Raw genomic sequence first — 26830 nt, 5'->3', positions numbered from 1 at the left:
ACTAGCGTTTTCAACCGATGTTCACTGGCTTATATTTTTTACATAGGTACGATGTATCTTTTATTGTGCAGACCGACACAATGGTGATATTTTGTACAAAAGTCCCTGCAACTTGTTTTCGTACATTTTTCGTAATATGCTTTCTTTCCCCCTTAAAACGCGCGTATAAGCGGGTTCTACTGTAGCCTTTAATTTTCTCAAACTAACTAGGGAACAAATCAAATTATTTTTATGAAATATTTTGATTTGTGTTTTTAAGTAGTCACACTACTATATATAAATAATAAACTGAAATAGATATCATACACTAAAGATATTTTTTTTTGGTCACTTTTGTGACCAAGTCCACCGGTGGCCGAGGTGGGAATCGAACCCGCGTCTTCAGCTCACGGCGGTACCCGTCTCAAACTAAGGCAAACCGGTGGGAATAGAGTTCTATAAACGCTTTGCCAAGTTTCTGTACATACAATACAAGGGTGACAACATCACGGTTATTATTGTAGAAGGGGTAGCCAGAGCCCTTGCATTGTTAACACTCCCCTGGTGAAACATTACGCTGACGACAGACCATTGTCACAATTTCGGCAGTTTTGTGCAGCAGCATTTAAAACGTTAATTACGACGCAAACGAGCAGACGAATCGCCTGATGGTAAGCGATTACCGTCGCCCATGGTCAGAGATGAGGAGATCCGCAGGAGAACCAAAGTTGTCGACATAGCTCAAGAATTGCCAGACTTAAGTGGCAGTGAGCGGGCCACATTGCTCGCAGAACCGATGGCCGATGGGGCAGAAAGGTTTTTGAGTGGCGACCGCGAACCGGAAAACACAGCGGGAAAAGACCCACGACGATCTGGTTAAGGTCGCGGGGAGCCGATGGATGAGAGCAGCGCAAGACCGGTCGTTGTGGAGATCCCTGGGGTGGGCCTATGTCCAGCAGAGGACTTCTTTCGATATGTTGATGATGGACACCCACAACATTAGAGCCTGGAGGGGTTTCCCAGGTCCCAGGGTTTCATTTTTGTAACCACACTAAATTCACTGCCATCTATCGACACACTTTAAAACTAAAAATGAAGATTTTAAAAATACGTTAAAATATAAATATGGATAAATGATTTTTTTATTTGTAATAATTATTTTTATATGATTTTGACCCATGTTGTTTCACTGATATGCGTCAAAATTGTTAAATAACAAACGAAACCGTCAACGCCCTCTATACGAGAGTAGGCCAATGGTAGTGGCGCCATCTGTTCGAGAATCAAATTTTCTTGATTTTCGAGGCACGTTTTTTCCTTACACTGTATCCATCTATTACGGAGTTATATTTTTAGTGTTGTTAGCTTTATGTTTAAGTTTTGATTAGCCCAAAAACTTTAAAGTCCATGGTTGAGTCTATTCCACATTCCGTATTTTGACATTAGATAATACAAATAAAACAATTAAATTGTATTTTTATATGCATATATTCGGATTCAATATTTCAATAGCTATTTAATTCATACAACTTAACTTAAAAAAAATACACTGACTCGTATGCACCTAACTTAGCTATGTCCAAGCTTAATAGCAACACTATAAATTACAATTCATTACATTATACCTACAAATTTGAAATTAAAATCAATTATTTCATCAACTAATAATCTCTTTGTGATTAATTTCATATTAAATGCGAATTGAATCACTAAAAGTGATTTATAAATATAATACATGTAAAGGAATGTTCATGATATTTTTGGTGTGATGTTTTTAGGCAAAACACACTGTGCCGCGCCGTCTAGCGTCATACAGTTACGAAACTAATATAGACCACCGAACGCTGAAAAGAGTGGTACGGTGTGTTTTACGATTACGCCTAATAATGAAAATACAACAAAAAACTTAAAAAAAAAACCGGTATTGCTTTTTCCACAAAATCAGCAGCGAACGATTTCCATTTAGATTTAAAAGGTTAAAACTTTTAACCTTTCAATCAAATGTTGACAGTCCACTCAATAATTAAGCAAGATTACTTTGCAATAAAAAGAACATATAGCTCATATGATCCCTAATTGCCCAAAGTAATAAATTAGGAGTATTTGTATTAGACAATCACAGTTGTCCACTGGTCATAAAAATAAATCTTAAATTTAATCTAAACTATATAAGTCACATATACATCCGGAGCACACACATTTACAAATTGTCTTTAAAAATAAAACTCTTAACTTATTTACAGGATTAAAACTATATTTATTTAGCGAGTTATGTTACTAACATAGCCTATTTTCTTTAAATATAATAAGTGATATGACTGGTCTTTTTACATAGGAAGGAGGCAAGTATATGAAAATGAAATCTCTATACATTAAACTAAAGTTAGTGGGTAAAAACAATATGGCAAATTTCGATACAATATCAATTAGGCCTTTTGATAACCAATTTTCTTTCGTTGATTCTCGTTATTTGGTAATTTTTAGTTAAGCACTTTTAAATTTATTAGTAAATTATTATTCAAGCGGGAATTGAGAAAATCGCTGTCCAGAAAGGTGTTTTTTTTTTAGTTTCAAAATTAGCGGTACTTTTAAGAAAATTAACAGTGTCCGTAATATGAATTAAGTATCTCGGTAATTTAAGAAAAAGTAACGCTAAAGTTGTCGTTTTAAGTTGATTAATGTGAGAATATATAAGTAAGCGCAAAACGTAATCCCTCTCTCGCTCGAAACTTTAATTTACAAAAGAAACTTCGTCTCAATTTCAGCGCCGCCGGGAAAACCGCGCGCCGCCGCTCCGAGTTACCAAAAACGTTATTCTTGTTAACAATGATATGTCCTATAAACGTATATTCAAAACTCTTTAAAAGCTACTCAATATCCTGTAAAAGGAAATAATTTAGAACACGCTCACGAATATTGAATATCATTTTAAAGTTTAATGAAAATACGCGTCGAAAACAAGAAAGAACGGGAATTTCTCCGGCGCTCGTTTTTCCGGCGGCTAACACACTATTTACAAAATAACCTAAGAAAGACTAGATACACTAAACCATGTTGATACCGTATTTTTCCGGCGCGAAGTAACTATTACCAGTGTTCGAAAAATTGGTGATTTGCGAAGCTTGAAGCATGCTCAGGTGTGGGGAGTTCTGTGACTGGTTCTCTGGTGATTCCGGGCCAGAGGAGAGTATGTTGTGGTGGGACGGCCAGGCGGCTGGGGGCGAGGGGTTGCCGAAGGACACCTGGTTGTAGAGCTGGTTGCCGTTGGTGGTCAGGTTGTGGCCGTGGTGGCTGCCGTGCGACTGGTTGACGGAGGAACCGTTGAAGTATTCCATCTGTGAATTGAAGTGGACTTTAGAATTTTTACTCTTTGACGACAACAACGACAACAAAAAAAGTGAGATATACGATACTTTTGTGAGGTACTTTTGCGGTATACGAGTAGTCGCCTGCAATAATAACTTATATGTATAACGAAGCGCGAATAATATATGACATACTCACTCAAACATGACTAGCAATATGATTGTGCATATGTTTTTCCATGATACGTTGTGTTAGATATGATTTTAAGTTACTGGTTTTAATTTTAATTGTAAAAATGTTTTAGGGAAAACACTTAACTCAAAATTCTAATTCTAATTATTCACTTTCCAGGTTATGGTACATAATAGTAAATATCTGGGAGACCAAGCTTTATTATTATTAGGGGCTTTGCTCGGAAAAAATATAAAAACTCAAAAATGCGTGTTTTCCCAGAGATAAGACCAAGCTAGATCGATTTTTCGCCCCCGAAAATCCCCATATAGCAAATTGTATCGAAATCGTTAAAGCCGTTTCCGAGATCCCCGAAATATATAAACATATGTAGATAGATAGATAGATATATACAAGAATTGCTCGTTTAAAGCTATAAGATTATTTAATTTGAATTTAGATAGTTTTAATAATTTACTACTGTTTTATTGATTTTCAGCTCTCAGAATAAATCTACCAAAGAGATAAATCATTTCGTATGCAAAGTCTATTAAAAATAAATTTAAGAACCTGTTATTTTACGAGTGTTGCATTTTAAACTTTGAATTAGCAAAAACCAGTAGCAGACATTAAAGCAAACTTTTATTTATTACTTTTGTTAACAAGATTATTGATCGAAGATAAGAAAGTTAATTTTATCAGTGTGAATACAAATTACGACACAAGAGTTTTATTTGACAAAATTTCTACTAAAAATTTAAATAAAGGCAAAAATTTCGATTCACATTTTAACCTAAATCAAAATTTACCTTTTGTAGGAATTCTACAAGTTCACTAACTAGATCATAACATAAATAAGTAAATAACAAAATGACGCCAACCATCAAACATCTACAAAAGTAAGTGGTACTGTGTGATCGCCCGAACCAGGAGTTAATATCCTAGAACTGTCCTTCTCATAAGCTATGTCTAATTTGTCCACGATTTTTAAAAGACAAATTTGACCTCTTGGGCAAAAATGGATGTTCTCATGGTTATAAATATAATTTATAATAACATTGAATCCTTACCTGACTGGGATAATACGGGGAATTATAGGCGCCCTGCCCATACCCCTGATGATGATGCGACGACGAATAACTTCTTATATAATCCGAACTGCCCGGCCAATGGAAGCTGTTGTAGCTGTCCGGGTGGTACACGTTCCCTGGCCCGTTCAGGCTCTGGGGGGTGATGGGAGGGGAGGGGGTGGTCATTATAGAGGAATTCGACCCTAAAGGCGTTAGGTTACCGGTTAATCTCGAGCTGTACTGGTCTTTTACCAAGCTGCTACCGAAAGACTTTTCAGAATAGTCCACCTTGCCTGAGTAATCCAGTCTTTTCGGGCTGGAGTATAATTCCTGTTTCGGAGTGACTCCGTATCCATGGACGTTTGAGTCATCCTTTCCACTTAATCGTAAAGCGTCATTGGAGTAATGGTGGCTTATGGACGATAGTGTGTTGTTTTTGGTGGAAGAGTCGTAGTTTGGCGCGGACTCTTTCTTGCAGATGACATTTATAGGAGGACTCACAGAAGTAGTAGGGGTTATAGGGAGGTTTGGCGATGATGTAGCTATACTGGATGTGTTTGTAGTGAGACTGTTGCTTGAGCTCGTTAAGGACTTGGAGGTGGTGATTTTTGAGGAAGAGGTGTTGGAGGATTTGAGGCTGGAGGAGATGGAGGTTTTGGAGCTGGACGACTTGCTGGAGATCTGCGTGTTGGTCTGCTGCTGCAGCTGCTGCCGGCATTTTGCTCTTCGGTTCTTGAACCAAACCTGTTGGCAAAATGTTATTTGTGTATTAAGTGCTTAAATAAGCAAAGTTAAAGTTTGTTACGTTACACTGTTACATAGATTGAAATTCTTATTTATCTTTTCTTTTACACATCTTAAAGGCAGAAATTAATTACAATATCATTGTAAATTTCGGTAATCAAGATAAAATGTTTTTAAGTAAGTAAGTAACACTTTATTGTACGAAAAAGAAAGGAATCAAGGTTAGATCAGATAAAAGTAGTACAAAGGCCAACTTATCCCTAAGAGGGATCTCTTCCAGTTAGCCTAAAAAAGTCATTAAAATGTAATGGTTTTCTGCGTGTTTTAAAATTTTATATGCAGCATTTAGTATGACTGTACTTTAGTCGCGGACAAAATGCATATGACCGCATTTGCACAATCTTTAACAAACGGCAACTTCGTCGACTGTACAAATGTGTCGTTTTCAAGCAAAAGGTACATTGTCGCTTGTCATAAGGACGCTCTGACAGGTTATTTGTATAAAAATACAAGTAAATTTCGTCCTTATGGTAAGCGACAATGTGGTACCTTTTGCTTGAGAACGCCACAAATGTGCAAATTAAACAAACTACCGCCCTAACTCACGCACTTCTCGCCTCATGAATCAGTCGCAAATCGCTGCGCAAACAGGGGCGAGTACTCGTAATTGATACGCACTACCGAGGGCACTCGGGTCACGCTAATTGGTTTACTCTTTAACTAATGCAGTTGAAGAAGCAAAAGCGAAGAAATTCAAACGGGATATACCTAATTTCTAAGCTTTTTTCTTTCTTTAAAAACAAAGTACAGGGCTAATAAGTTTTCTAATAGATTTTCGATTTAGCGTAAACAGCGGGGCGAAGTAGTTGATAAAACTTGCTACCGAGGGTCCTTTGGTCACGCTAATTGGTTTAACTAATGTAGTTAAAGAAGCAGGAGCGACGTAAGGAATCAAACGGGATATATCTTCCTCGGTTCCTCATGGCTGAGAGTTGCGACCACATGAGGTCGTTATTTTGTGCACCAAGGCTCTTCATTCTGCACGATTTTCCGCCTTCCTGATAATAGGCGCCTGTGTAGATCCCTGGCAGGCCTTCTTGACAGTGTCTACCCAGCGGGTTAGTGGGTGTCCACTACCCCGTCCTCCATCCACCATGCCAACCATTATGCGATTTTCAAGGTTGTCTGGCTCTCGTGTGGCCACGTGTCCAAAGTAGCAAACGGGATGTATAGTTGAGCTCATATCTTTTGAACTTTTAATTTCACCAGCCCGAGCCAAAAAGTGCATCTGATATTAGGACGCCATTTAGGATCCAATCCACAAAAAACTGTCAATAGAATTCGAACTTTCTGTCAAAACGAAGTCTTAAAATGGCAAATTTTAGAGGAGAGGAGAATTTTCCTTTTCGCTAAATAGCGTCTTATATTGTCTATTTACATTGTTCGTAATCAAACTTACAACAGTTATAATCCTAAATCCTGATGTGCTGAACTAACTTCAACATCAATTCAGTACCTAATAATTTGGTGGGGCTATGGCATAGCCTTACTGAGAATCATAAGTGACTTTCGGTAAATAAGTGTGCCCTAGTTTTGAGAAGTATTCTTGTTAGGTCCTCCTAAAAAACAACCCAAAGTGTGAGGGAGGGTAGAGTTTTGTAGGGAATATTTTTTATTTAATCATGCATAGTAAATAATTTAAGGCATAGTTTATGTAGGTATATAACTGGGTATTATAACAATGATTCAAATCGCCCATATTAGTGAAATGCTAATCCTTCCGCCCCAATTCAAATAAAACTTTCAATCATTTGCTCTTTTCGTAAAAATTACTTCATTAGTCATTCAGCTGGCACAATGGCTACAATGGGGTACAAATGTGCACAATGGGTACAAGTTTGGGGCACTAATCCGTACGGGCCGTCGTGGAGCACGGAAGGAATGACTTTGGCGTGATTCAGGTTTTAAGGGAGGTTAGGTTAAATAACTAGCTGTAGACGTTCCACGAGCCAGTCGTAACGGCGGCACAGGTGATTCAATACCTATAAATGGCAGTCATAACGCCATAAAATTTGTGTTTTGGGGTGGTTTGGGTACCCACAATTGGTGATTATTTTCACTTTGTTATACTTAGTAAAAACTCTTTATATCCTAGTTTTCAGAAAGTTCGCATTAGTACACTAGGCAAATTTTGATTGTTATAGCAGTTTATGAATGTATCTAGATATTATGGATATGATTTGTCATTGTCAAAAGCGACATTTCATCAACCAGAAACGTCACTTTTGACATTGATAGATCGTATCCATAACAAATCTAGATCAAATTGATAACCTGTTATTACAATCAGAATTCGTCCCCAAGACAAACGGTACATCATTATGCTTCTAAAACTCTTGGCTTTAATGTTGACCTATAATTAACTTGTAAAAAGCCTACGAATATTTATAAGTAGGTATCTGAGCGCTAAATAATTACCTGATCAAAGTACATATATTAATTTTTCATTAAAACGGTTTTTGTTGATTATAATTTGTGCTGACTTTATGTTTATGCTGTGTGTTTATATCCTGTATGTAGATAAGTTCAAACTTCCTTACTTTCTCTGATATAGATAGCAAAACTAAGTTCAATAAATTTTCCGAGTTACTACAGCGGGACCCCATTATTTTTAATCCAACAACAATAATTACAAAAGACTGCACTATGACCAACAAGATCGTTATTAAAATAATTAAACTCATGTTTGTCCAATTATGTTCTCGATAAGATCTTCTATCGTCATCTTATCTCGCTAACGAGTCGCTGTCGGCGGCCATTTTGTATTGTTTGTTATGTTGGCTGAAATGAAAAGCTGCGCGCTTTGCTGTAGTCTATGGTTTTACAGGTCGACTGAACGAAGTAAATTAATGGGCTTCACAGACGTCACTGATAAAAGCAAGCGACTTGCGCTATTTTATCGATCGATGATTTGTTGCAAGAGTGCAACATAAATAGTACTATGGAACTAGTAAAATGGAACTAAAAAAATTCCATACTAAACTGTTGCCATGTTTAAGTATTTAACGAGAAAAATGTGACAGTTAGGTAAGTAGAAAGTGGTGCCCTCAATTTATGTTACACTATTTTATGTCGCACTGTAAGAACTACTTAAAGATAGAAATCAAAAGGTTTTAACCTTTTGAACGTCAATGCCCGATATATACGCACCGTGGGTTCAACGCCAAAGAAAAGACCGATGAATCGGTCATAGACCCAAGAGCAACATAGACCTACGTGCATATGCATAAAGTTCAATTTCAGTTTTGACACTTCGGCGGCGTCTGGATAACAGCATTTGTGTTTGACACGGCGTCGAAAAGGTTAAAGTTTGTGTCTCGTGAACTTGGTAAATGCGTAATATAGGTTAACACAATGTTTAAGTATACTAATACATTCTAACAGGCTATGTATGGACATAGCGGGAGGCTCAAAAATTAAATTTCCAGAAGATCAGACATGTCGGAGAGAACATGGGGCTCATAAATATCTTAACAGGACTCTATTGTCAATACGTCAACCTTTTGAACGCCAAGAGCCACTAGTGGTCGTTACTAGTCGTGCCCACAGCGTCAAGGACCACTATATGGGTTATGGCAGACGCTGTCAAAGTAACCTTGACACTTTCAAGTAAAGTTTACATTCGCTCGCTTGCGCCCGTTACCTTGGCGTGACAGTGACGTTTCATAAAGTGTTCAAAAGGTTAAAGTATATGTTGAGATATTTTTGAGCACCCTGCGAGTACAGACTACAGATATTAAAACTGTTCGATACACTCGAGGGCCGTGACTATCTCAGCATGTAAGACCCAATCCGGTTACCTCACTTATGGGTGGTTTCCCATTATACCGGATTATACTTTTTATCTACAGGCTATCTTAACTGAATTGAGAATATCGAAAGAACACAGACGGAGACCTTAAGTGAAAGCCATAAAGGCTGTTTTGGAACTAGCCTACTTAAAGTAGGGGGATTTAACAAATCACCACACTCTCGGTATTTTAACGTTATTATCTATAATTATCGGAGTAAATAAGCTACCGTTTGAAGCTTCTTGCTTTATCGATTGGGATGAGATTTAAGAGATAATCTTAATAGTGTAGGTAGATAAAGAGTTCTTGGCTTTTAACATGTCTCGGAAATTGGATTTATAGTTGGTCAAACCAAATTGTCAGTAAATAAAAACAAAAAAAAAAGTATACTCATCCTTTTCTTTTGGGTGCTAGTACTAGTGTAAGACACAGATAGTATGATTCTCTATGTTTGAAATGAGACCGTCCTTTGACAAACTATAACATAATTTTATTTAATATTCAGTTTGACATATGTGAACAATTCACTAATAAAAAAATTATACTTAAATCAATGCCTATACTCTTATATGTATTATTTTGCTACTACATATTTACCAAAATAAGATGGATAAGTATGTAACGGTTTGCTATAAAACCTCGTTCGCGTTTGGCGCTTTGTGCTGGCCGGTTGACAAAATTTAAATGTTTGCAGATCTCGTTCGGTAATCTGTCACAGGAAAAAATGGTTATCTTCTGAAGATTGTTGCAAATAATCTTTTAAATATCATTAATTTATAAATATCGTTAATATCTATCTTGATACTATGTGTGCGTCTACTGCGTTTCCCCGGATCGGGTAAGTGTTGTGAATATTTAATTTAAGTTACTATATAATAGGAATAAATTTACTTTAATTTCTAAACTAATATTTTCTAAAAATATGTCCAATATCCTAGGGACGAAGTCAAAACCAAAGATAATATCCTCTTTGTCAAAACCAAACGAAATGATCGTGATGAAAACGTTCGATTGTTCTGTGAAAAAGGGCTTGACTTCTACAATTACACACAAGTGTTATATTGTTTCTATTCTACAACCTTAAGTAAGTAAACTTTTTAGACAGTTACCTGGACTCTAGACTCTGGCAGGTTGATCTTGAGCGCCACCTCTTCCCTCATGAAGATGTCGGGGTACCTCGTCTTGCCAAATAACGCCTCTAAAACGTCGAGCTGCGCGCGTGTGAACGTCGTTCGCTCCCGCCGCTGCTTTCTAGGATTCACGCCTGAGAAAGAGAAAATATATTTGATTATTTATTTGCAAATCTAAAAAATCTATGTATGTATATGGATAAAGATGAAGTGCTTTGATGTCATACGAGTGTATAATTTATATGAATTTTGGGCAACTGAGCTAAGCTATTGACGGATTAGACAGGCAGACAGATAGACGACAGTCTATGATGAAACTACCAGGTTCTCCTACTGTGCTGTGGGTCCCAGAAGCTTGGTTGCAAAACCTGCGAAACAGCATTATGACATGCTTGCATCAAGAGAAATGTTTGGAATTGTTTGTTCTGAGATTACAGTAAAATTATGAAGTCTTAGTCGTATCTTTTGTACTAAGGCTAAGCTAACCATTGAACATACGATATATTCAGGCTTTCTCTTTTTATAGTAAAGGCAATTTATCAAGCTAAACAAACAAGCTACCAAAACTATTGAGTACTTGTAAACGTGTAATCTTGACAAACAATAACATTCCTTAACTGAAAATGAAAAAGAATTAGTCTATGCTCTATGGTACACAAAAGTCGAGACAAGCAGTCTGTCTTTGACCATTCATTCAACGCGCATAGACAAAATTAATCTTTTTAAACGTCTGAAACAGAGTTCCTAGTTGTAGAGATGTCGATTTTTTCTAAGTTTAGATGTAATTTTAGTTTGAAATATGATGGTATAGTTTATAATTGTGTAGGATTACAGGTATTAACATATGACCCGCTTTAGAGTTTGTTTTGTTGTGTGAATGATGACAGATAAATTCCTAAGTTGAATTGAAAGACATTTTTGTAAGAGTAGGTTGGAGATTTACTATGAAACGTTGTGTACGAGACAAATGCGTCAAGCAATAGTAGACCTTTTGCCTATGGTTTTAGAGTTTTGCGAGCTATTGTAACATGTTAGTGGTAACAGGGCTTTACATAAGGCACGAGCGAAGATTGCGTTGCGAGTACTTTGTCATTTACAAAATGAAAGTGCTACCAAAGGAATGTCTGTGATAAATTAAAGCATTATGGTAGGTACTGTAGCGTTTAATAAACTTCTATTAATAGTGTACCCAGGTAGATTGCAATTACAGCGAATCGGAAATGTGTTAATTTTGATTTAACTTATAGTAAGTAAGTATAGCCGGTCAAACAACTTTGTCAGTAGTAAAGGCGCGAAATTCAAATTATCTATCTATGGGACGTTAACACATTTTTTAAATTTGCCGCTATTTTCTACTGACGGAAATGACTTCACAGACTATAACTTATGGAGACGAAGAAAAAGTTGTGTCATAAAGAAAAGATAAACTGCAGTGGCCAGCATTATATTCATTGAGGAAACATGTACACGTTAAATTTTAAAAATAAATGGGGGTAAACAGGTAAAGCTAAGCACACTTTATTGCCGTTACAATGGTTTCAGTTTAAGCTTTCGTATGGTCAAGTTCTAGGCTTACTTTTTTTTTTATTAGTCTATAGTCGGTCAAGCAAATTTTGTCAGTAGAAAAATGCGGCAAATTAAAAAAAGGCGCGAAGGGATATCGTCCCATAGATAGAATTTCGCGCTTTTTAGACCTGTACCAATAACTTCTGAGGTTATAAGAATATTAATGTTGCTTATTTTTTATATATAGTTTCCAGACCATATACTAAACCTAAAAATAATATTTTGTGTCATCCTAGGTATTTGCTTAGGTAGAAATTTAGGTATTTCTTTTTTCAATCAGCATTCTGTAAAAAAAATATTCGAGACGAAATTCTTTGTTTCCCTGTAAAGGCAAAGTGGCTTCCGACGTACACACGCATTTTGTGTCATTTTCATCCACGGCTATAATGGCATTTAATAAATACCTAATATTGATCCTAAAACGCCTAAAAAAATATTAGAGTCGGTAAGTGAAGTGTTGTACTTTAAAGAACATTGTTATATGCTATTCAAACAAATCTGTGTCAAATTCATCCACCGCTTTTATTTTAAAAAAAATTTTTTCTAATTAACACCCTGTATCTGCCACAAAAAAAAATTCATATTATTAAGTTTACGTCTATAATATTATAATACCACATTGAGACATCATTCATAATTTGGGTCATTTTGATCCACGGTTTTTTTACTATCTGGCAAAATAAAACTCAATTGAGCAAGAAGGGCGTGCGCGGGGAAGGGTACCTACGCGGGTGGGGTGCTTATTATACTTGCCGCAATATCAGCTGGCGACTGAGATCTTAATACTATCTCCTTTACCCTTGTTAAGTTAAGACCAACCAAGAGAAGGCATTATGAGCTGTCTCGCCACTTAGTTTTGCGATACAGTGTATTTATTTCATTCGGAGGCATAATTACATTGTCTTATCAATCTTACCGTAGTAGGTATATAAATATAATTAAAAATAAACTGTAGGCTGCACTCCTCATACTGACCAACATTTGTGACGTTCCTAATCAAAAGGTACCACTTTCTCTGACAGGTTATTTGTATAAAGATATAATCAAATTTCGTCTTTATGGTAAACGACAAAGTGGTACCTACCTTTTGATTGAGAATGTCACATCAGCGACTTAAAAATTACTTTTGTTTCGATTTTTAGTAGACTTTTTAAGTTTATTTTAAGACGCAATTTATTGTGATTTTTGTTATGTTTAAGCGTGGCAAGCAACATTAATTACATTGATGATGATGTTCATTAAATACAATACTTTTTCATACTATACTGAACTGTCACCCTATACATGAGAATGAACAGCGCCCTCTTGACAATGATCATATATCAGTGTCATAATTTAGTAAAGTCCCCTTTGTGGATTCTAAGTTTCCGAGTTACAGCAGTTTAGTGAAAGCGTTTTTTTTTAAATATAAATTAAGGGTTGAATAAAGAGGAAAGAAAATTTGATTATTTTTGCGCTACGACGCACGGTTTAGGAGATACAGCCCTATAAAGTTTTTTTTATTGTTTTTTTTCTTTTTTACATTGTGTTTTTTGTATATTACTTTGGGGTTTCATAAAGGGGAACGAAAATTTAATTATTTTTGCGCTACGACGCATGGTTTAGGAGATCAAGCCCTATAAAAAAACTTTTTTTTTGCGTTTTTTTTTTGTATAAATTAATGGTTACATAAAGGGGACCGAAAAGTTGATTATTTTTGCGCTACGACGCACGGTTTAGGAGATACAGCCCTATATAGATTTTTTTCTTTTTCTTTTTTACGTTTTTAAATCTTAATTAAGGGCTTCTTAAGGGGAACGAAAATTTGATTATTTTTCGCTACCGTCACGGTTTAGGAGATACATCCCTAAAGTTTTTTTTTCTTTCTTTTGTCATTGCGTTTTTTGTTATTACTTTGGGGTTTCATAAAAGGGAACGAAAATTTTATTATTTTTGCGCTACGACGCACGGTTTAGGAGATACAGCCCTAAAATGATTTTTTTCTCTTTTTCTTCTTTGCGTTTTTAAATCATAATTAGGGGCTTCTTAAAGGGGAACGGATATTGATTATTTTTGCGCTACGATGCACGGTTTAGGAGATACAGCCCTATAAAGTTTTTTTGTTATTATTTTTTTCTTTCTTTTTCTTGTGTTTTTGTATATTATTTAGGGGCTTCATAAAGGGAAGCGAAAATTTTATTATTTTTGCGCTACGACGCATGGTTTAGGAGATACAGCCCTATAAAGATTTTTTTTTTAAATTTTGCGTTTTTTTAAATATAAATTATGAGTTGCATAAAGGGGAACGAAAATTTTATTGTTTTTGCGGTACCACGCACGGTTTAGGAGATACAGCTCTATAAAGTTTTTTTTCCTGTTTTTTTTTTGTTTTATTTTAAGTATTAATTACGGGTTTCTTAAAGGGGTTTTTTAAATTATTTTTGCGCTACGACGCATGGTTTAAGAGATACAGCCCTATAATGTTTTTTTTTTTTTAAATTTTGCGTTTTTTTTTAAATATAAATTATGGGTTGCATAAAGGGGAACGAAAATTTTATTATTTTTGCGCTACGACGCATGGTTTAGGAGATACAGCCCTATAAAGATTTTTTTATTGTTTTTTTTCTTTTTTACATTGTGTTTTTTGTATATTACTTTGGGGTTTCATAAAGGGGAACGAAAATTTTATTATTTTTGTGCTATGACACATGGTTTAGGAGATACAGCCCTATAAAGATTTTTTTTTTAAATTTTGCGTTTTTTTAAATATAAATTATGGGTTGCATAAAGGGGAACGAAAATTTTATTGTTTTTGCGGTACCACGCACGGTTTAGGAGATACAGCTCTATTAAGTTTTTTTTTCCTGGTTTTTTTTGTTTTTTTTTAAGTATTAATTACGGGTTTCTTAAAGGGGTTTTTTAAATTATTTTTGCGCTACGACGCATGGTTTAAGAGATACAGCCCTATAATGATTTTTTTTTAAATTTTGCGTTTTTTTTTAATATAAATTATGGGTTGCATAAAGGGGAACGAAAATTTTATTATTTTTGCGCTACCACGCACGGTTTAGGAGATACAGCTCTATTAAGTTTTTTTCCTGGTTTTTTTTGTTTTTTTTTAAGTATTAATTACGGGTTTCTTAAAGGGGTTTTTTTAAATTATTTTTGCGCTACGACGCATGGTTTAAGAGATACAGCCCTATAATGTTTTTTTTTTTAATTTTGCGTTTTTTTTTTAAAAATAAATTATGGGTTGCATAAAGGGGAACGAAAATTTTATTGTTTTTGCGCTACGACGCATGGTTTAGGAGATACAGCCCTATAAAGATTTTTTTTTTTAATTTTGCGTTTTCTTTTAATATAAATTATGGGTTGCATAAAGGGGAACGAAAATTTTATTGTTTTTGCGGTACCACGCACGGTTTAGGAGATACAGCTCTATAAAGTTTTTTTCCTGTTTTTTTTTGTTTTTTTTTTTTTAAGTATTAATTACGGGTTTCTTAAAGGGGTTTTTTTAAATTATTTTTGCACTACGACGCATGGTTTAAGAGATAATGATGAGATGTTTTTTTTTAATTTTGCGTTTTTTTTTAAATATAAATTATGGGTTGCATAAAGGGGAACGAAAATTTTATTATTTTTGCGCCACCACGCACGGTTTAGGAGATATTATATCTATATATATAGCTATAATAGCTCTATAAAGTTTTTTTTCCTGGTTTTTTTTTAAGTTTTAATTAAGGGTTTCTTAAAGGGGAACGAAAATTTGATTATTTTTGTGCTACGATGCACGGTTTAGGAGATGCAGCCCTATAAAGATTTTTTTTGTTGTTTTTTTTTTCATTGTGTTTTTTGTATATTATTTTGGGGTTCCGTAAAGGGGAACGAAAATTTTGTTCTTTTTGCGCTACCACGCACGGTTTAGGAGATATAGCTCTATAAAGATTTTTTCCTGTTTTTTTTTTGTTTTTTTTTTAGGTATTAATTAAGAGATCCTTAAAGAGGAACGAAAAATTGATTATTTTTGCGCTACGATGCACGATTTAGGAGATGCAGCCCTATAAAGATTTTTTTTTTGTTTTTTTTTTCATTGTGTTTTTTGTATATTAGTTTGGGGTTCCACAAAGGGGAACGAAAATTTGATTATTTTTGCGCTACGACGGTTTAGGAGATACAGCCCTATAAAGTTTTTTTTGTTTTTTTTTTTCATTGTGTTTTTTGTATATTACTTTGGGGTTCCGTAAAGGGGAACGAAAATTTTATTATTTTTGCGCTACGACGCACGGTTTAGGAGATACAGCCCTAAAATGATTTTTTTTCCTCTTTCTTTTTTGCGTTTTTCAATCTTAATTAGGGGTTTCTTAAAGGGATTTTTTTAATTATTTTTGCGCTACGATGCACGGTGTAGGAGATACAGCCCTATAAAGTTTTTTTGTTATTTTTTTTCTTTTTTTTCATTGTGGTTTTAGTATATTACTTTGGGGCTTCATAAAGGGGAACGAAATTTTTATTATTTTTGCGCCACCACGCACGGTTTAGGAGATATTATATCTATATATATAGCTATAATAGCTCTATAAAGTTTTTTCCTGGTTTTTTTTTAAAGTTTTAATTAAGGGTTTCTTAAGGGGAGCGAAAATTTGATTATTTTTGCGCTACGATGCACGATATAGGAGATACAGCTAATACAGCCCTATAAAGATTTTGTTTCTTTTTTTTTCATTGTATTTTTCATGTATTACTTTTGGGTTACATAAAGGGGAACGAAAATTTTATTATTTTTGCGCTACGACGCATGGTTTAGAAGATACAGTCCTATATATTTTTTTACAATGCATGTGCTCGAAAAGTGCGTTTCCTACGGAGCCATATCGTGCGGAAAGTACTGCTTTTCCGCACTAGTGCTTTTTGTTTTCAATTTTTTTTACAGTACATATGGTGGTACTTTCTCGCACTAGTGCGGAAAAGAGCACTTACCGTGCATATGTCGAAAGTTTAAAGGGCCATATGTACTGTAAAACGTACGATACACGTGCGAATAAGTAATTCGCAACTCGTGTCGATTTAAAACACTCCTTTTAATAATTAAACTTATTTGCCATGACATGTTTTTTTATTTACTCGCACAATGCATAGTAAAACATTGTATGATACACGTGCGTAAAGATGACTTCCGCACTTGTTGCATAAATAGCAATTTTTTTTATCAAAGAATGAAAGAAAGTCACGGTATTAATAACCAAATTTTACTTTAGTGGTACCTTTTCCCTATCACTGTCACAAATGTATGTGGCGTTCACTTAACGCGATATTTTTAAGATTTCCCTGCGCAATGTTGCCAGCTCGCTCGCAAATCAAACATGTACTTACAGTTCTTTTGCATAATGGTGACATTGTACAATATCTATGAGTTTTAAATAGGTAAAAGATAATTCGACGCATTCATTGCTTGCTTCTTGCTTGTTGTTGTGTTGTTTGCGTAACTTCTTTGAATAAGTTGCGTTAATTTGGCGCACAGGCGAAGTAAACATGCGTTGCGTACGGCAAGGTCACGCCGCGGCCCCACCCTGCACGGCCTCCGTTGCCCATTCAGACCGCCCGCTAGCTTCGTTTGAACGCAAATAATATTTTTGTAATATTTGTTTATGCAGTGGATGCAAGTGACACAAATTCATACATCTTATTTATCTTGCATTTCAAATTAATAAGATGTAAACTCTAATATCTTTAATATTCTTTTGTAACGGTGACAGCCTGTTACAACAAAATCATCAAATATCTTATGAAGCTATGCCTTAATAAGACACAAAATCATTTAATGGATCTATTTAAACGATTAAATTCGACCTAAGTAATTTTTTTTAACTCTAATTTTTTTTTGTGTCATTTAGAATATTATGACATAGTATCAGATTGCAGTGGACGTAATTGACACAAACTATGTTTTCACACTAAAAACACTATCCTAAATGCAACACAGTTACATGTGTTCTCTCGAATATTTTTTTCTCCAAGATAATTCAAAATAAAAAATAATTACCACAAAATAACAAATTACTAGAAAAGCAAATTATATATATGACACAAAACAAAATGTAAGATTTACATCTTAACAAAGTATTCATAAGCGAAAACAGAATTGACTTTAATATTTTTATAACCTAGGGGTCAAAATATAGCCAGCGGTACAGGTCTATTTTTCTGCTGACAAGATTTGCTTGACCAACTATAATTTATTATTTATGGAACGGAAACTAAAGGTATCATATAATAAAGACGTGACTTACTCGTATTTGGTTAAAAATAGTTTGAATCAGTATAATCTGTGGGGTTTTAGCCCCATTGCTGACAGTCTGCGATAGCATTTTAACTTTTTAACACATAAAATAAGTTGTAAATTCTAAAACTAATTTGTAATTGTAAATTTGGAGAGGAATTCGGTCCGTTTTATAATAATTATAACAATAAAATGAGGAATCCGAATACGCACAAATATACATATTTTAGTAAACATGATATTCAGCGAAAACTGGTTATTGTGTGATGTAGTCAATTGGAAGTCATTAATTATGATTAGTTTTTTTTAAACTACTAGTGTGAAGCATTTTTTGTTAGGTTATGGTCATGGTCATTTGCCAATGCCAACGTTATTAAAATATAATATATCATAGAGAAAACGGTTACGGGTCTATGTTTCTCATAAAGTTTTAACTTTTAAGTCATAATATATTGTTTGTCTGAATGTTAGTAAATAATTTAGGTTTTCTCAGAAACGCGTAACTTTTCAAGATTGCCATAAAACAAACCTAACCTAACCTATCTACAGAATAATTTTACGAAAATCCTGAAATGTTAACGGTTTCAGAATTATGACTAATGATAATCTGACAATCATTACATTATGACTTTTATACATCACAACAATAAATTACTCTTACTCTAAACTATACTACCATAGAAACTAATACTAATAATAGTAATAATAAAGCCCGCAGGGCAGCTTGTGGCGAGCTGTTGGGGAGTGACGACCTCACGGACCCGAGTGCTCCAGAGAGTCGGTCAGGGTCTCCGTCTCTGGCGTGTCTTCGTCGGTCGGAGTGGACCCTAAGGGGACCCGCAGGACTCTCAGCTCTGGCTTGCCTTCATTGGCCGTCCAGAGGGGAGTCGTAAGAGCTATATGCTCCAGGGGTGGAAGTGTTAAAGGGCATAACGCCGCGAGTAACTTCGGAGAAAGCGCAGCCCGACACCCCTGACACCCCTGAGCCGCTCACGCCGGTGTTGCGCCTGGCCGTCTTCACGATGGCGCATCAGGTGCCCATCTTGCGAGTGGCGAGTCACCGCCTGCCTCGATAGCACTGTATAGCACAATGTTATGGCAGGTGTCCGGAACTCTTAGCAATAGCCCAGTATTATATTCCACCTAAATTTAAGCCATAGACCAGGACTCTTTCCACTTTTCTATAATAGCTCCCAATGCCTGCTGAAACCGGTTTACGGGTATCTATTTATGTACCCGTGAATGGGATCCAGCAGGCGTTCTACATGACATCAAAACTCTCCAAACGGCCTCTACGTGTTGGATCTATATCCCCACGCACGCCTTATAAATGACCGGGCCTGAAAACCCGAGAGTTTGTAACGGAGATACAAGTAATAATAATAAATGTCACAATTAAAATAAATCCACACATTTCACATACACACATTCAGTCACATCTTAAATAATCGCCCGTATAAATCGTTCCGCGACCCCCCCCCCTCCCGATGCAAAGGTGCCCATCACGCTCGCCGCGTTGCCACGTTGAACCGCAATGGACAATCTTTGCATCAGGAAGGACCCAGAGCGAGAATCCAAACCTCAATATTTATGACTTTCAATTATGTGATCTAGTGGCATTCCCCACATTATAAACATTTCACACATATCATTTCAAACTCGAGTGAGTTCAAATCAGAGTTAGGTTATTAGACGGTTTCTAACTCTACATAATACTATGTCAAATCTAGTTTAAAAAAATGATTATTATTTTCATTAAAATCAAGTTAACCTTTGAATCTAATCAATTTTCGCTTTTGAATGCCCATTGCCAATTACAGAAATTTAAAAATATAACCAATTAATCTAATAACGAAAGTGACATTTCGAATATAAGCACTAAACACTCGATAAGTTTAACACAATTCCCCAAACTAGTAAGGTGAATGACCAGCTATTTTATGAGCGACGGCGTAATATTTCATCTCGGTTGCCTAATAGAGGCAATGATCAAATAAGTTATGATCATTTTTTTATGATCACTTTAGCACGTCGTCGGTTATCTAATAGGCTACGATGTGTGAACTTGGACTAATGGCACTGGCACAGTTGACTTACGTTGGTAGTTTACGTGGGGACCTTTTTATAATATTCCTTGATATTTTTAGAGGATGCTATTCTGATCTATTAATTTGTCAAATCAGAATCAGCCTCTTGATCATCAAAGCCGTGAAAAATCTGTGTCATTAGTTTGTTGGGTGTACCGTGTACCTAGAAGTTTTTAGAGCAGATGTTGAGCATATTAATTTGAAATAAGTTTATAAAGGGCTTTAGAGCGTAATGGAATATGATTTTTCGAAGATTTATTACCTAGCGGAAAGGCATATTCTTTATTCAAACAAACACAAGTATAAGTTTACAGCGACCTATGCCAAGACACATACCGTATGGGTCTCTATTGTTTGACATAATTATTAAAAGTCATAATGTAATGATTGTCATATTATCATTAGTCATAATTGGGTTTTTCTCAGAAACGCGTAACTTTTCAGGATTGACATAAAACAAACCTAACCTATCTATAGGATAACCCGAGCAAAATCCTGAAAAGTTAACGCTTTCAGAATTATGACTAATGATAATATGACAATCATTACATTATGACTCAATAATTATGTCAAACAAAGGGACCCCAATAGGGATAGTCAGTATCATAAACATTATACATTTCTAATACATAATCTCTAGGAACTTAAATTAAACATACATATTACAGTTACATAGGTAGAGTTTAAAAAAATCCTGACACTACGTTGTAAGGACCGCCACTTGTCTGCGAATATATAAAATCAGCTTGACAACAAAAGGTAGGTATAATATGTAACCCTTAGTGGATTTACTTTGTGAGTTTACGAAGTACTTTTCTAATATTTTGAAACATTATTTAAACATGTTTTTTTCTTTTATTTCTCCTCTCAACTGAGCGTTCTAACCTACTACTATCCACTTTAATTCTCGCGATGATTTCCAACTTATTATAATGATCATTACTGAATCTACATCTACCGTTCTGCCTGATACTTACTGAAGGGAAATCTATATGCCTAGTTCTTATTTTGCGGTTTATACCTTTATATAAAACGTACTCATTATTTTCCTTCGCGTCTGATATCATATATTTATGATTATGAGATATCGACGAACCTGTTAGTTTATCAAGAGATCTAGGTATAAGAGCGTTTTCACATTGTCCGATCCGATATCGGATGTCGGAAGGAAGTAAAATGAGATATGTGTTTCTCTGTATATCATAATTGCTAAAAAAACGATTAATAACGCAAAAAAGGCGGACTTAATGCCAATGGCACTCTGTTGCAGCTGTTTTTGTCATAGGCGCCTTCCGACATCCGATATCGAAAAGGCGCGCTTCCGATAAATTCAGCCATATCGGAGCCCCCCGTCAGCTGTCGGACCGATAATATTTGTTTATGTGCGTATGTGTAGGCATAATGCCTGTTGTACTGTGCGTGACCGCTAAAGACGGCGCCCGGGCGCGCCTCCGCGGATGTAGGATCCTACATCCGATCGGACAACGTGAAAACGCTCTAACACCCAAGAACTTTATTTACTTGTGTGTAGCAATCGTATATTATAATTTGCCCTCTTAAATCGCATTAAACGGCGCTACTCCTAATCCAAACTACGAAACTACATCTTTGCAAGCTTTTTAAACTGACAGGCTTACCATTTAAACTCAGCCTACACCTCGAACTCTATGGAGCGTGAAATTGTTAAGATTTGCATACACGGCGTGTGGGTTTGTTTATCGTAAACCAGTTCCGTGTTTGGATAATTGATAGATTAATTACAATTTGCATTTATGATTTAACATTTAAAAAGGGCGTCTAGCATTTTAGTGATGCCACAAGAGTCTGCTCTATTTTCTAAGTCGATAGATTTACGTACTGAGTTTCGTGTTTGGATAATTGATAGATTACTGATATTTCTATTACGTGAAAGTTTTAGATGTATACATCCTTTTGATTTTATTAAGAAAACAACGACATTCAACAGTTTGGTGATGATACAAGGTGCAATCTGGGTCCTGAAGTATTTTTGTACACGTATTAGGTGTGCCACAAGGCAGTCTGGTCTAGACGTATCGGTAAGTCGACTATAATTTAGTATAGAATGTAAAAATTTTGTTCCTAATATCTATGGGTGTTAAGGTAAACATTGTGTAAATTTAATCATTAGTTCAAAAGTTGAAGTTAGTAGGTAAGATTATTTGCTGGGATCTTAGCTAGAATTATGTTATTACTTGTACGTTTTGATAATGGCAAAAGGGCAATTCAGCTGCATAATAAGTGTATTTGTTTTAGAATGTAGTGAAACTCTCGGTAAGGCGTCAACATCAGATATCGATTTGAATTCTTTGTCCGCCGTTTGACAACCATTTTAAAATTAGCCTATCAGCCAATCTCCCAATAACCAAACACGATGGAGAAATTCGACCCAAAGCGAAACCACCATATTATCGGCTCCATCGCTTTCGTAACGAGACACGAATATACCATTAGCACCATAGACAACCCCGCCGTAAACAAGCGGTAGCTATCAGAAATCGGGCATAGAGATAAAAATCTAAAAAAAAAAACTACGTCATGTCACGAGGATTAGCCCCTATTGTGAGCTACGACAATTGAAATACATCCGTCCTTTTCCGACCCACGTCAGATTTGGCGTTAGAGAGGGACAGATGTCAGTCTATTTATTTTCACTTCTCTATGTCTAGGTAATGTGACAGTTTCGTATGAAATGTTTGTTTGGACGTCGTTTGAATGGACGGTTCGGTTGTATTATTCGGTTTTAATCCGGTATCGGTGGTGTAACGATTTTTCGATGAGCGCGCTTGGGACGAGCTCGGAGGCATGCGAGGATACTGTTTCAGGAAAATGCGGTTTGTGGTTTGGATATTTTGAATCCATTTCACTGTTACGTCAGTGACTAGCCCATTAGTTTGTTATTTTATGAATGAAAATGAATACCTACAGATTTATGGCGTTATTCATAAACGCGTTACTGGCGGCCTAGCCAAGGTGACAATCGCTACCGCTTCGCCATCGAATCGCTTTGTGTCTCTCTATCAGTTCAGTATCACTCTTCCATATTAATGTGACAGTGACAGTTGCGTTTCGTTCGCTACGGAGCGTTAGAGATCATGTTGTCTACGGGGCCTGGTCTGAATTCGCTATGAATCGTTTGTCTTTATCTGTCATTTTGACTTATGCATTTGTAGGAAAGGGATAAAACATAAATTAACTAAATCAGGCCCGTAAAGTTTTATGAATAAGGGGTTTAATATTTACAAGCAGTACCAAAACGAGATAGATCTCAACACAACTTATTTCCCATATATTAAGAGAATTTTTCTTAGATTTAAGTAGTCGTAATTTTAAATTTTAGCAAACTAGTGTGTAGTATAAGTGTAGAATAAGTTCAACCTGTATTTTTTTAACGGATGCGGTGGTCTTCTATAAGTGATAAGATAAGGCGCATAGCTTTTTATTGTGCATGCTAGTTAAACTAAGAAACAGTGTATTTATTAGAGTTTTGAATGATTCACGGTTAGTTTCACTAGACTTATATTGACCGGGATATAGACCGTGATTACCTTTTGTATTATTTGTGAGCTCGCGATATTTCGACGCAGTTACATGCATCATGTTCACGGGTGACTGAAGATAGCGGGTTGGTGTCAAAGTTGTGTAGACAGCGCTCTGTCTACCCTCATTCTTGCGCGTCGGCTGCGTTCACTTTCAACGTTACCAACACCCTTATTTAGCAAATTTTAGAGTTTAAAATCTCCAAAACACGTGCATTAAAGTTTGTTTCTTAAGTGCGTCTATCAAAAGGTAATCACGGTCTATATCCCGGTCAATATAAGTCTAGTGTATTTATTGTTGAAGATCCAAATAAATAAAATAAATTTGATGTTGGATTACATTTTCTAAGCAGAATACTAGTTTTCCATGCGTGCTTAGCTCAATTGATATTAAGTATATCTTTTCGGTTTATCATTAAATTAACTTTAATGAACATATTCGTTAATTAAAACAAAAAAAAATTGATTCAATGGCCATGCCATATCATGCCAAATAATGATCAAATTAGTTTTAATTTATAAAAATTATAATCGCATATTAGATTAGATTACAAACAGCTTATTTTATACTAATATGTGTATGTAGTATGTACATACTTATTTCTAGTGTTGAACGAATATACTTAGCAAAAATGTACATATTAAAAAACTTTCAAAGTCATGACCATTAACTCCAAAAATCCACAGCACGCGCCATCACTACCTATTAGCATCGGCAAACACATTATCTCCCGTTTTTCACGGTGTTTGACCGAGACCCTCCCTATCTGCTAATGATGTGTAAAATATTCTCAAACGCCCTTACAATAAGACGTGCGATTCGAACAATTTTAAACCTTAAATCTATAACATTAAAAACGTTGATAGACGCACTTAAGAAACAAACTTTTTTGCACCTGTTTTGGCGATTTTAAACTCTAAAATTACCTAAAGAAGGGTGTTGATAAATGTTTCAAAAGTTTGTGATCCGCACAGCTGCAATCGCTGACATCCGCCATTTTGAACTCTAATGTCATGGACAACTTTTTTTAGAGGGAACGTCAAATGTCAGTTTGACAGTTGTGAAAGGGTGATGTGATGGTCGTTTGTTTTTAATCCGGGATTGTTGTTTTAGATCAGGGAGTTGCCAGGATATTCTAAATTAGCTGATTAAGATTTTGCATCAGATTAGAATTCACTTTGGTCCGAATAATTAGGCTGCTGAATGCATCTGCTCTTAATCTCTGTACATTTTATAATTGATTGTTAATATAACATAAACAAATACTTTTAGGCATAATTTATCATTAAACTTAGGATGTAAAATTTTAATAATTTTGAGTGATATACATTCCACGTCTTACATTATTGAACTAGACTCTGACCACGCTAAATTTGCATAAACTTGGCAGTACTAAGTAGTAAGAATGCATTGTTTAATAACGAAATTAGAGTGAGAAATATGTAATCTCAGGTGTTTATAATTATTAATTACCTTCCGAAACATGAATTACCTACTGGATTGAGAGGAAGTGTCTAGATATTATCGAAGCGGCCAAGGTAATCAAAAATATCTGAACAATCTGAACATGCTCTTTGACACGTGACACCTTGACAAAAGGAAGAGGTGTTCAAATATTTGTGTACAGATATTTCACAGCTTTGAGCTGATAGATCACAAAAATCTATTGTTAATATTGGTATTATAATTTCCAGTTGCTTTTAGTATTTTCTATATACATTTAGTATACTTATAGTTCCAATATAAACAACAGATTTAGCTTATGAGAATCGCAACAACAGATTTAGCCTATGAGAATCGCCCCAGGTGCTTCCTAGTGCCCAGGCTAACGTAAACTTACTCCCAAAATACATAGCCATTTATTCAAGCAACACCCACCGAGGGTTGCCAGCCTATAAATCATGTTAACACATAAATTGCGTTGGCAACACAGCCCTGGGGGACGCGACAAGTTGTGACAGATTAGCAAACGAAAATAACCAAAACTCCTGCGAAACTCAACCGTGTTTTCGGGTGAACAAAGTAGATTTTTGGTTGAGGGTGCGCCTGGGATACTAGGTTTTATTACCATCATAATGTTGCCAGTGTTAGGGCGCTAACTGAATTGGTGAATTGAAATTTATCTAATAAATTATTGCTTATTTGTTGTAGCGGGGGTAATGTGTGGAAGCATTAGATTATTCTGGGTTACATGTTAATGGAAGTGTTTGCTCGGTTTCGGTGAGAGTCATAGGTTGGGGAGGATTTTTGAGACGGGACGTTATTAGGTATGTGTTTTCTGTTTTAGTTCCGTTTAAGAATAGTTCCAGCCAGAATTTCCTGCTGCAAGGACTAGGAAGAGGAGATTCCGAGGGGGAAGCGATGTTGAGGCAAAAAGTTTTAAGGTGACGTTCGTATTTAAAATTTCAACTGCAGGTGCGTGACTCGTGCGGCGTCGTTATTGCCGCCCCTATCTGTCAATTTTATTGACAAAAAAGTGATGAAGGAACGTCATAATCGCGGCAGTAATGCAGCGGCGTCTTTAGCGGTCTCGCACATTACAACAAGCATTAGGTATGCCTAGACATACGCACACGAAAAAATATTATCGGTCCAACAGCTGACAGGGGGCTCCGACATGGCTAAATTTATCGTAAGCGCCTTTCCGATATCTAATGTCGGAAGGCGCCTATGACAAAAACAGCTGTAGGAGAGTGCCACTGGCATTAAGTCCGCATTTTTGCTACATAACGCAACAATGCGGACTTAATGACAGTGGCACTCTCCTACAGCTGTTTTTTAGTAATAATGATTTATTAAATGCATAAATAAATACAGAGAGACACTTATATCTTACAATTTACTTCCTTCCGACATCCGATATCGGATCGGACAATGTGAAAACGCTCTAAGGGTTGAATATTGAAATACACTTAACAACCGGCCAACAATTTCAAGTGCAATGTGAAAGTATCTATGTTTATCTTCACGCCCCACGCCGCACGTGCCGGCGCGTGCCGTGACTTTATCAGGTAGTGCACTTCGGCCAATTATGGATGATAATAATAACTACTGTAGGGCATGATGATGATTTTATTATGGTGAAACGACGAGGCCCACTCTCAGTGCTTAA

At 35.8% G+C, this 26830-nt stretch overlaps 1 protein-coding gene across 1 annotated transcript in view; it reads right to left on the bottom strand.

Moving 5' to 3' along the window:
- Positions 1 to 1448: 1448 nt before the first annotated feature.
- The window catches only part of LOC134751823 (homeobox protein OTX1 B), a 71424-nt gene continuing 46042 nt past the window's right edge, over positions 1449 to 26830 (bottom strand). The window contains exons 3-5 of the mRNA XM_063687313.1: positions 10231 to 10385; positions 4527 to 5270; positions 1449 to 3314 (exon numbers count right to left, since the gene is read on the bottom strand). Coding sequence (XP_063543383.1) covers positions 3024 to 3314; positions 4527 to 5270; positions 10231 to 10385 — 1190 coding nt within the window. The 3' untranslated portion in view covers positions 1449 to 3023. The remainder of the gene's footprint in view (positions 3315 to 4526; positions 5271 to 10230; positions 10386 to 26830) is intronic.

This window comes from Cydia strobilella, chromosome 23 (assembly GCF_947568885.1).
Source record: "Cydia strobilella chromosome 23, ilCydStro3.1, whole genome shotgun sequence".
In the NCBI taxonomy this organism is placed as follows: Eukaryota; Metazoa; Arthropoda; class Insecta; order Lepidoptera; family Tortricidae; genus Cydia; species Cydia strobilella.
Note: the sequence above shows the minus strand (reverse complement) of the source record. Positions and strands in the feature narration are given on the sequence as shown.